Here is an 11,807-nt window from a genome sequence, read left to right as displayed (position 1 = left end):
TTGTAAAATAAAAATGCAAGATGATTCTACTTTAGGTTTTTCTGTAATTGATTGGGATCATCTGACTAGACCTCTTTTTTTTGGTAAATATTTATTTATGATAATGATGTTATTTTCCATACGATATTGATTTCTAAAATAATCACAAAGTGCAATATTAAAAATAATAATATTCCTACTAACAAAATTGCCAGTATAAATTTAAAGTTGATTAAAGTTCAGTTAAGCTCCAATCAGTTCAGTTCAGTTTCAATCAGTTCAGTTCAGTTCAGCTCTTAATTTCCCTCTCACATAAAATATTCATTTCAGCTCTATTCAGTTCAGTTCAGTTCCAATCAGTTCAGTTCAGCTCAGCACTAATCAGTTCAGTTCAGTTCAGTTCAGCTCAATTCAGTAAATATGAACAGACCCTAAATTGAACTTTATCATATTTTTTTTTAAAAAAAATAACTATTATTTCTCTTAAAAAAATTACTTTATTATTCATTATGGTGAATGTGACCGGGAAGATTTTTTTGGCTATTTAGGTCAGAAATAGACTAATGTCTTCGGAAATTAGACTATTTTCGACCTTTTTTTTGTTTAATTCAATTTAGTTTTTTTATGTTTTGGTTTGTTTATTTTGTTTTGTTTTCTCCATTTGTAAGAGTCTACGCCAATTTTCAGGGTTTTTTCCAAATTTTCTGGGAATCTCATCTATAGATGGAAATTTTATTTTTTAGAGTTCTTATAATAATTAGGAAGGTGATTTGGGTTCCTATGGATCTGAAATTTGTCATCAACTGGTTGATCAAAACATTAGCGCGGATTGCGGAGGTTTCAACTTGGAAAGATGCAAAGACATCGAACATCATTGCTCACGCCAAGCTTGAAGCGGTGGAGTATGAGTTATGCCAAATATGCAAATTAGTTATGATTTTGATTGTAAAAGTAATGATATTTTCTCTAAATCTATGGTTTACAGACCTTTATTAATTGTAGATGTCGTATGACTATTATTTAATAATATTATTACTTTCCCTTCAAAAAAAAATGTGACCGGGAAGATAAATGACGTGTATCAAGCAGAAATAGTTGAATTTGTACATGGTCCTTTACTTAAATGTCCACCTTTAACTAATAAAAAGTTTTCTTATAAGAAAGACTTGAAAAATAAGTGTACCTTTATTTTGATATTAGGAGGTGTGATGAGATTTTTGACTTGTTGCTAGGTCATAGCACTTCCCTAATGAGAAAAGTCAGCTCTTGTGATTTAGAGTTAGAGTCTCCTTTTGAGTATGAAGTTTATGAAATGAATTGTTTCAAGATGAGTGCTAATATGGATATTGTGCTGGATAACATATAGGGACTGAAAGAAGTTACGACTGCAGTCAAATTATATGAAAAACTAGTGAAGGAAGGAGTAATTGTGTCACCATAATGCTAGAATATGATGATGTGTAGATGGCATTCTGGCTCTTTTCATGCCACTAATGAGTGTTTTTCTTTCAAGGGGTTTCCGAAGAAGAAGACCAGAACAAATGCAATAAGGATTAAAGCGATGAACCTTGTTGAATATATATAACCCCGAAGGAAAGAAAGATAAGGCCAAGACATCATAAACTAACCATAAAATTCGGAAATCAAGCGATAAATCTTGCTAAATATAACCCCCAAATTCAGAAATTTTGGCTTTTCTTGACTTTGACCCATTATCCAAGTAAAGTGAACCTTATAAATACGTTAAAGGCTTTGGGTCAGGCGATGGTAGCAACTAAAGATGGGTGGGTTACTTTAAATTAAAAAAAACAAAAAAAAAGCCAAATGAAGAAGAAGAAGCTGCATAAATCAGAACAAATGATGGTGCTTCGTTTTATATAATGACATAAGTGAGTGGGTTACTTTAAATATAGGAGGGAAATTAAGGAGGGTTAAAATCACAGTCATTAACCTATTAAGGAGGGAAAAAAAAAGGAGAGAGTACTAACGTTTAATTAATGGAATGTAGACAGTAGTTAATTAGTTGAAAGTATAGGTATACCACTAATAATTAAAACTTAAGCAGGTGTATCATTGATGAAAGCCCAAACATGGGGTGTACCAATGATAATTTCCCAAATAATAAAGGAAAATTTGATAATTACCATCTAGTCTACCATCTAGTCTTTAGTTCACATTTTAGTAATTACCACCAACATTTTATTTTTTATTTTTTTACCACCAATAGTTTTCTAAAAATCAAAATTTACCACCTCTTTGGCCAATTATTTTGCATGATATCACTTTGGGCCCTACTCCTTGTTTTTCTCTTATTCTTACAATATTCCCTTCTTAATTCATTACTCTATCTCAAATTTGGGTAAATACCTAAAATCGAAATTAGAAAACAAAAATTAGGGTTTCAAAAATCATTCTCCTAGCTTCAAAAATCTCAAATTTCAAAAATCATTCTCCTAGCTTCAGTACTTGAATGCAATTGAGGTAAAAAAAGGTATGTATTCTTGTTATATACTTTCGAAAACTTAATTCGGAGATTTTGAAATGAAAATAGGGGTTTGAATAATATTGGGGAATTTTATTATAGTGAGGCATTCGGAATAATTAACTCAGAATCATGAAATTCACATTATGATTAACAATATTATGATTTGCATTAATGAGGGAGATAAAGGAAAAAGGGAGGGAAATTGAATGGAATGACATCATGCAAGAGTGTTTAGTCAAACAAGTGGTAAAATTATTTAGGCCATGTTTGGGAGAAAGCTTATTGGGGGTATATTAGCTTATTTGACTAACTTTAGCTGATTGACTAGTCAAACAAGCTAATACAAGTGTTTGGTAGTAAGTTTATTGAAAGAGCTTATTCCACTAAATAAATTCTTTTTGAAAAAGCTCATTTTAGGAGCTTTTTCAATTAGCTTATTCATTACTTATTGTGAAATGACACTTATAACCTCATTTAATTTAAAATCCTATCTAAACTACCTGCCCCACAATTAGCTTATTGGTCATTTCACATACTCAATCACCTTTAAGCTATCAGCTATTTACCAAACACTTTTATAAAATCAGTTAATACAATAAGTTAGTCAAATCTGTTAATAAAATCAGCTAGTCAAAATTAGCTAACTCAATCAGTTTTAGCTTTCAGCTTTCAGCTTTCTCCCAAACAGGGTCTTAAGCTTTTGAACAATTGTTGGTAGAAAAACAAATAATAATAAATTATTCACAATCTAATCTAATATATATATATAAAGGAGAATTTTAACCGAGCTTTTAGAAAGCCACGTAGGATCTAATTTTCTCAGCACGCCATGTAGGATTATAAATCTTAGTAGTAGCCAAATAAATAAGAGATTATTAATTTGATTTAAAATTTAATAATTCAAACGCTATGTAAGCAAAATTGGCAAATGAGATTTTTAAGCTGTAATTAAATATTATCTTTTAATATTAGGAATTTTATCTAAATATATAACAAATTTTAACTCATAAATACAAAAAAAAATAATAAAAAAAAAAAATAAATAAAAATCAAACGCACGGACTTCATCTAGTAATTACTAAAGTGATAAGTTAAACCACCCTCTTATTCTACCAATCAACGCCCACATTTAAACATGAAGTATAGTGGCTGGTAATTATCAAAATTTTAAAAGATATAAATACGGAGTAAATAAAAGGCCGGAGCAAGCAAATCCGTGTTTGGAGAGTATTAACGAACACGAACACGAACACGAAGAACACGAAGAGAGACGCATGAGAATAGCAATGGCGGACAGCAGGAGTTTTCAATTCAAAGTATCACCATGTCTTCTCCTCCTCCTTCTCCTTCTCACCATTCATACACGATGCAGAGCTGATGTTATTACCCTAACTGAAGATATTTTCTCCGACAAGGTACCAATTTTCTTTCCTATTTTTCTCGATCGATTCTTCAATTTTTTGAATTTTCTGTCATTTTTTTTACAATTTTATTCCCAATTATTATCGAAATTTTGTTAATTATTAGCTTATTAGAATGATTAGTGTTTTTTAGTATAGTTGAGATCCAGGTTATTGTGATTGATTCATTATAAGGCAGTTGCTATTGATTTTTTTTCTTAACAGTAATTATAAATTGTGATTATGAATTGTGAAATTATTGGCAATGGTAGAAATTGGTGAATGTTAAACTAGATTTGTGATCCACATACTTTGATCAATGGTTAATTTTTTAGTGAAATTATATATTGCGTTGTTGACTACAACTCTAATAGGTTAAAGGTGTGTGCATTCATCCTTAATAAATCATTAGACGTAGTCGATCAATGGGCTGCCTGAAACTATTGATTTTATTTTATTGGAATTAGAGATTAGTATCGAACATTCGTGGTTAGCATGATGAAGCAAACATATAGCCATGAAATTAGCAACCTAAATTTTGCTTATTAAGGGCTTAACATTTTTATTAATCCTGCTTACAGGCGGTATTATTGAAATCTACATTAAGAGGAATCTCCGAATTTTAGTTTTACAAATAATTTGGCAATAAAATGAGGGTAGCAACTATTGTGGTACCGGCTTTAACAATGAAGGAAAGTTTTGCCAGGTGAAAATCCCGAAAGGATTACTTATCCACTCATTGGGATGACTAGCCTTACAATCTTCCGTAAGTAAAGCCTAGAATTGACGTCATCATAAGATCCTTGATTATCATTCATCTTGGGCTGCCATCATTAGATGCAGATGCCAAGAAGTACCAACACAAGCGCAGCCACAATAGCATCATGAAAATTAGGATGGAAAAAAGTAGAGACAGTTTGAGAAATAAATTACTAAAGGCATGCAAGCATTGTGGTTGTAGGCCTTTTGCTTGATGGGCATGTCAACCGTTACAGTCCTTATTATGATACTGCACCACTAAAGGGGCACCAGTTGTTCCAACATTTGTCCTACGTAAGCTACATTCTAGGACACCAGCTTCTCTATCCCTTGGCGTTGCTTTACTTTTGGCCTGATACACTAGAGTGTTTTTGCCAAATGATCCCTCCTAGAATTATAAACCACTGACCATAAGAATTCAATCATCAAATTCTACCTTAATTTTTTTTTTTTTCCATTCTTAAAGTAATTAGTTCGGGTCTGATAAGTACAAATTACTTTAAATATTTATGAAAGGTTCTAGTAAACTTATACTAGGGATATTATCCTCTATTCACAACCAAAAGTATGCTCAGGTTAGGGCTATAGGATTAGTTTAGATAACTCAAAGTTTTGACTTTTGAGGTGAAACGAGCACTTTTTATTGTAACAAGGACAGGTTTTATAAAAGAGAGGGTACAGAGATGAATACTAGACATATTAGACTGTAACAATTTAATATTGACATCTGGGGAGTAATCTCTTCTGTCTTCAACTCCCATGCAATTAGTGAATCCCAAAAAGACGTGATCCTGGATTGCATCTCTGTGGCAGCCCTAAATAAGCTACTAAACTCTAGATACCATTGAATTTGACACCTTAGCCATGATTAGGATTAATTCTTCCTAAACTACTCTCGGAAAATTAGCCTCATACCGAACACTAAATTTAAATTCGCTAATCTGTAAGAACCTGGTTGATTAGCTGAGTGTATTTGAGGGCAGCTAGCGAGCCATTAAAAGAAAAACCATAACTTCTTTCCTCCCTGCCACAATCCCTAATTTGAAAGCATTAGCTTGAGTAGTAGAGTTCATTTCTTCGGCAATTAGAGAGCCATTAATATCCCTCAAAGAAAAAAAAAAAGAGAGCCATTTATAGAATCCATGGCTTCTTCCCTCTCTGTCTTAAGCCTCTCAACCCCCCCCCGAAGCACAATTATCTCAAGCAATTTATAAAGGACAGTAACCAATAAAGTAAAGTGAAACGATGATGAAATATTTTCTTTTTAAAATTCTCATGATGAAAACAGATACTCCTAGTGAAGCCCATAATTTAATAGTAGAAATTAAAGCATTAGAAACTACACCTTATCCATCATTTCAGCATCTCCATTTCCCACCAAATCCTTTCTTTCAAGCAACACCATTAGAAAAGATAAACTCTTCTTACTCCTTTATCTTCCTTAAAATTCTGACTTTAACTTCTTTTGGATATAAGAAAACTATCATTTCAATCTCATAAGACCCCTATGTTTTTAACTTATAATTATGACCACCAATCCTGTGATGTTAAAAGAATAATATACATAATAACATGGAATTAACATTATGAAAATTATTTTAAACTTGGTATTTTTTATAGCATTCTTTATCAGTATATTTTAAGTGAAATTTGACGGTGGAAATTGTTTCTTTATCTTTGAATTATGTTTCCATGTCCAATTCTGAGATACATGCCTATGTGACCCTCATTTTCAAGTAATAGCATCGCAGATGAACAAAAATGAATGTGAATTGATATACTTAGGGAATTGAAGCAATTTGGTGTGCTAGGGGCCTACTCCTGGACTATAATCTCACTCTTAAAATGGAAATTATCTCTCTAGAAGTCAAGAGTATGCAAGTTTGGAAGCTCTTACCTCTTGCTGATGGAGAAAAGAAGTCCTCAAACCCATCCTTCCGCTTAACAGTGAAAACGGATCCAAGGGAGACCTATTTATCACCCTGTAAACAACATAGGCAGCATTGCAGCAAATTAACTCTGACACTAGATTAATTGCAGCTGTGCAGTGCAATTATTCAATGGTGAAGCTGTAAATTAGCCTATGTTGAGGCTGCAATGTATTAAATGATATATTTTGAATTCTTAATTGATACTTCCAAAGAAACAAATCATAAATTATTGCTTTTCTACCTCTGAACTTATATGTATAAGTTGTGTTCTGCTCCCCTTCCTCTAAAATGATGTTCTAAACCCTTACATTCAGCATATTTCCATTTTAGTAGAGCTGATTTATTTACTATCGTCTAACTTTTATTTACATTAGTCTAAAGTTCTTTATAAGCTGACAACTATGTCTTTGGTGTATTCATTGCACAATTGAATTTTGTATAGATAAAAGAGAAGGATACTGCTTGGTTCGTGAAATTCTGTGTTCCATGGTGTAAGCACTGGTAAGAAATTATCTCTACTTTAGAATTTATAGCTGGGTTAGTAGTGAATGGTGAATAATGAATTATAAATTTAAATTCTTTTTTTTTTTTTTTTTTTTTATTTTTTTATTGGCTTCTATTAGTGTTCTAATACTGGGTAATTTCAGTAAGAATTTGGGATCATTGTGGGAAGACTTGGGGAAGGCCATGGAAGGGGAAGATGAGATTGAAGTTGGACAAGTTGACTGCAGTACTAGTAAACCCGTTTGTTCCGAAGTTGATATACATTCATATCCAACATTCAAGCTCTTCTACAATGGTGAAGAAGTTGCAAAATATCAGGGTAATTATTTCGGTCATCTGAATGATATATCTGTTTTTATATGGAACTTTTTATGCTTCATTGCTATGGCTTGGCTAATTCTTTTACGTCGGATCAACGTTCATATTTCCTGCTTAATGCAAACCAAATACAATGTTGTTAGATGATTAACTCTTATTATGCCTGATTTTCTTAGTTGACTTTATACTAAATTGTTAGATATAAACCAGTTAAAAAGGACTGCCAGTGAAATATTTCCCTTTATTGTGGCCTGAAATGAACTTTAAGTACCAATTACTAAGAAAGTACGTCCTTAGGCCTTGGATTATATGACAAGCTCAAACTTTTTTACCTTCATACACCATATATGTAGATTACTCATAACAGCCACTAGTCTTGGAGACACTTTACGTTATTTTGAGTCTCAAATGCCAAGACCCAACTGATCTAACTTTAGCCCACCAGAAAAGCTATTTAATCCAAACGGAGGTTGCTAATTAACATTTGAAGAGTAGGTGATTAAATCCTCATGAACTCGTGTTCTACCCAGAAAATGCCCAGGATGGACTTGCATCCCCACTTAATAAGCTCATCTTAGTGCACTGCCCTTTAGCCAGTCAGAGCATAATTTTTTGCTTGCAATTTTCTGCACACTAGTTTTTTTTTTTAACCTTTTTGTTTACCGAAGAATCTTATAGCAAGTTTTTATGGAGGACTCATTTTTTGTAAGGATAGAAACCAATCTCCTTGAAAACCGTAACAGTGTTAAGTATTTACTGGAGCCAAAAATCTCTGGCCATCCAACTATTTCAAAGATGCTTCCTGGATTTATTTATGTGAGTATTATGCTTAGCGCCTCTTCGCCATATTTGTCCTTTTTGCATCATAGCCTGTAGAAATGTGAGGATAGCAGCCTATTTATAAGAAGTTTATAGTCTGAACCCCTATAGAGTCTACTCTGTGCCACAACATTCTTTCTTCCTTGACTATCAAACACTCCAAGAACAGAAGGGTCCTATAAGTAGCTAATTAACTTGAGGATTTTTGAAGTAAAGGAAGAAAGATTTCTGGATTTTGCGATGCAAGCAGGACCTATATAGAACTAAGACAGAACATGTTTAATAAATGAGTTTCACCTAGCATTGGATAGCATCCTTGCAGAGATAGGATGGCATTCTACAGGACTAGGACTGCCATAAGACTAGTGTTGCTCTATGGTACAGAATGCTGGGCTTCTAAGAAGGTGCACATTAAAAAGATGGAGGTTACGGAAATGCTTATGCTAAGATGGATGTGAGAAAACATTCTAAGAGATAGAATCATAAATGGGGTTATTTGCAAGAAAGTTTGCAAGAAAGTGGGGGTGGCAAGCATTGCAAACAAACTTAGGGAAAATCGCCTATATTGGATTGGGCATGTAGACGGAGACTCGAGGGTGCACTGGTACGAAGAGTGGAATCTACCATAGTATATTATATATTGAAATTTAGTTGCACATTACAACATTTATCAATGAATTTGGTTTCTCATAAAGGACTACAAAATTGGTATCTAAACAAAAAAATAAAAAAAAATAAACTAATGCGAGCTTTTACACTGGGACAATGGAAGATACGTAGGTGTGAAGAAGCTTGAATTTGCTTGTAAATGACCAGAAGTTATGGTTGGACTATATTAACTAAATTCTCGTACATTTGTCAAACAAAGGTATGTGTCCAGTTGTCTTACTTAATAGTTTTAATTTCTACATAGGGATCTTCTTTAGTTATTATTCCAAGTCCCATCTTCATATTAGAAGTTTAGAACACCTAAACTAGCAATCAAGTGGAAGGCCAAACCCATCCTCCACCCCTTATTTTTCCCCCATCATGTGTATCCAGGTACTATGACCTTTCTATTCCTAGGGTTGAGTTTATTTATAACCATGTCAATGAGTTGAGGAATCTACCATAGTGGAGGTGAAGAATTTGTGTTGTGCTCATCATTCTCGTATCTCGTTAAAAATATGGTTTTGTACTTCTGCTGTGCAGAATTCAATATTTTTGATTTTGATTTTCTGTGCATTGTGGCCTTATAAATTAATGGCCACTAGTAATGTGTTCATGAAAAACATTTCTCTAAAAAGACATTCAAAACATGAAATTTGGGAAATCTTGCTATTTTAGAATACGTTTGTTTAGATAGTGGTTTTCAAGTATTTTTGTGTAGTAATTACTTAATTAGAAGGCTTGTAATAATTGTACTTGATAAGATTTTGGTTTTCTGACGCTTTGTTTCTCCCTTTGGTCTTGTCATTATTATAGGGAAACGAGATGTAGAATCACTCAAAGCATTTGTTTTGGAAGAAACAGAGAAAGCAGCAGCAAAAGTAGAAAATGACATTGACAGAGAATTATAACTTATGTAGGTATGCAGAAGACTAATTAACTTATTTTATTTACTATATGAACTTTGTAGTCCCTATATTTCCTTTTTTATTATAAACTTGTCCAACTCTCATTTGTTACTAAACTTGTACATGAGCTTATTAACTCTTAACTGAACTTCTTTTTTCTAAAATATGTGGTAGTAGGGTGAATAAAAAAGGGCCCTTAGCACATGTAATATCCAGTTATATTTGTATAGTTTATGAAATCATTTACATGTTTATGCATCTCATTGCAGGATTTCACAGAAGCTGGTATAGCATGTTAGCGTCAGAATCAATGTGCAAAATGTGGTAATTGGAAACCGGTCATATGATTGATCCCAGGGCTGTATGGCTGCTGCCCCCGTAGTGATCATGAGTAATTTTTTGATATTGAATTTACATTGGTGTTCATCAGCCCGTGTACTCTTAATTTTGAGATTTCTGCTAGCAATGCAGTCTTTATTCCACCATAACACTGTGGATGGGTCGATATGAAAAGAAGATGCATGTAACATTAGATAAACGAACCTTGTACTGACTATTGCAGCGTCTGGTGTGCTGGAAACTTACTATTTATGAGCTGAATTTTCTTTTTCCACTTTTATCACTGTTATGGATGCAAATTTTTCAATGCAATTGATGAAAGTTTTCTATAGGCATTGTTCTCTGTTAGCAAGTCGGCTGAAAGGTAATTGCAAATTTGCAATATTATACCTCGTATTAGTTATATAGATGCTATCATTGAAACACTATTACAATTGTTACCCGTAAATTAACTCATGAAGTCCCCACTGCTTTTTCAGAGAAATTAATTATAATTTTTTGTGGGTACATTGAGCTATTCTTTTAGCTCATCTCCATCATTTTCTATGAAAACAATTGTTTCATTAAATCGAGCAAGGAATGGGCGTGCCAAAAGATAGGTACACTCAAGTGCATAATTTAACTGGTCGGCAATATGCTCCAGATAAATAACCATCGAACCTATCATATTCTTCGACTTCTTCCTGCTGACGTCGATTGCCTGACGTAAAAAACTGTGAAGATAAAAACCATGTAGTTCACGTTTCTTTATCTTTAATAAATAACCCAAGCCATAGAAAAAAGAAGATAATAATGCAACTCCCACAATTATTGATTGGTATCCCACTTGGCTAGCCACATAAAAACAAACCTTGAAGAATCATTGGGCACAATAAGAAAGTCATGAAAACATAGACTAAAAATGTACCAAAAATCATTTTGTTTAGTATTTGAAACATCAGTGAAGAAGAAATGAAAGGTTTACTTCGCAGGAGAGATGATGCCTAATTTGAAGCCATAATAAGTTCAACTTTGGTATCATTTCTCTTGCATAGTGAACCTTTCATCTACTTCTACGAAAATGGTGCTTTGATAATGATCATGGAAGCTTAATATGAAACCCGAAACAGGTAAACTCGAAGCCTATGCTTGAAACAAGATATGCATTACAAATTTCATTTTTATTGCTTTGTGTTTATGAGCTATCTTAAGCACCTAGTTAATGTTGGAGTTATTGGTTCTAACTCTCAATTGTATGCTTAAAATTAAGATTAATCTCTTATAGCTATGTCATAACTTTGGAGTGTAAACTGTGGGGTAAATTGTGTGATGGTTAAATCTGTATATTTGAAAATTTGATTTTATTACATATTTTACTTCCCAATTTAAGTCTACTTGACGAATTGCTATCGGTTGTCTTAATAGTCATTGTTACATATTATGCTCCATTCTCTTCATTTTATTTTAGCTTAAATAAAATTATCTTTATTGAATTGTAATTATTTGATTGGAGTTCAATTATTTTTAGTAAAATGAAAGTATTGTTACTAACTTAAAATTATTTTTACTATTTTTTTATTAAATCTTTCATTAAAGTTTACTAAATATTATTGCTTTAAAGTGAATATATCATGGCCTAAATTCCATGCCATTTTATGTTATAGGCCCTATTCTCTTAACTTTATACTAGCCCTCTATGCGTGTGAGGATTTTTTTTAATAAAAAATGGTATAATATA

At 32.7% G+C, this 11,807-nt stretch overlaps 1 protein-coding gene across 3 annotated transcripts; it reads left to right on the top strand.

Moving 5' to 3' along the window:
• The first annotated feature begins 3,668 nt into the window (after positions 1 to 3,668).
• On the top strand, positions 3,669 to 10,419 carry LOC145620766 (protein disulfide-isomerase 5-1-like). Of its 3 annotated transcripts, none has more exons than XR_014108299.1 (6): positions 3,669 to 3,879; positions 6,997 to 7,055; positions 7,202 to 7,377; positions 9,660 to 9,763; positions 10,021 to 10,075; positions 10,223 to 10,419. XR_014108299.1 is itself a non-coding variant. In XM_081675472.1 (5 exons), the coding sequence occupies exons 1-4, from the start codon at positions 3,739 to 3,741 to the stop codon at positions 9,752 to 9,754; spliced, it is 471 nt and encodes a 156-aa protein (XP_081531598.1). In that variant the 5' UTR covers positions 3,669 to 3,738; the 3' UTR covers positions 9,755 to 9,763; positions 10,021 to 10,419. The 3 variants fall into 3 exon arrangements, 1 of the variants encoding a protein (XP_081531598.1); XR_014108298.1 differs by having other exon boundaries at positions 10,215 to 10,419; XM_081675472.1 differs by having other exon boundaries at positions 10,021 to 10,419.
• The last annotated feature ends 1,388 nt before the right edge of the window (positions 10,420 to 11,807 follow it).

This window comes from Chenopodium album, chromosome 27 (genome assembly GCF_948465745.1).
Source record: "Chenopodium album chromosome 27, dcCheAlbu1.1, whole genome shotgun sequence".
NCBI lineage: Eukaryota > Viridiplantae > Streptophyta > Magnoliopsida > Caryophyllales > Amaranthaceae > Chenopodium > Chenopodium album.
This window is presented reverse-complemented; position numbering and strand designations above follow the sequence as displayed.

Excerpts from the sequence above, each read along its gene's own strand:
- LOC145620766 (XM_081675472.1), top strand. The coding sequence starts at position 3,739 with ATGAGAATAGCAATGGCGGACAGCAGGAGTTTTCAATTCAAAGTATCA. Across the intron at positions 3,880-6,996 it reads AAGATATTTTCTCCGACAAG|ATAAAAGAGAAGGATACTGC; the intron begins GTACCAATTTTC and ends AATTTTGTATAG. Across the intron at positions 7,378-9,659 it reads AGAAGTTGCAAAATATCAGG|GGAAACGAGATGTAGAATCA; the intron begins GTAATTATTTCG and ends TCATTATTATAG.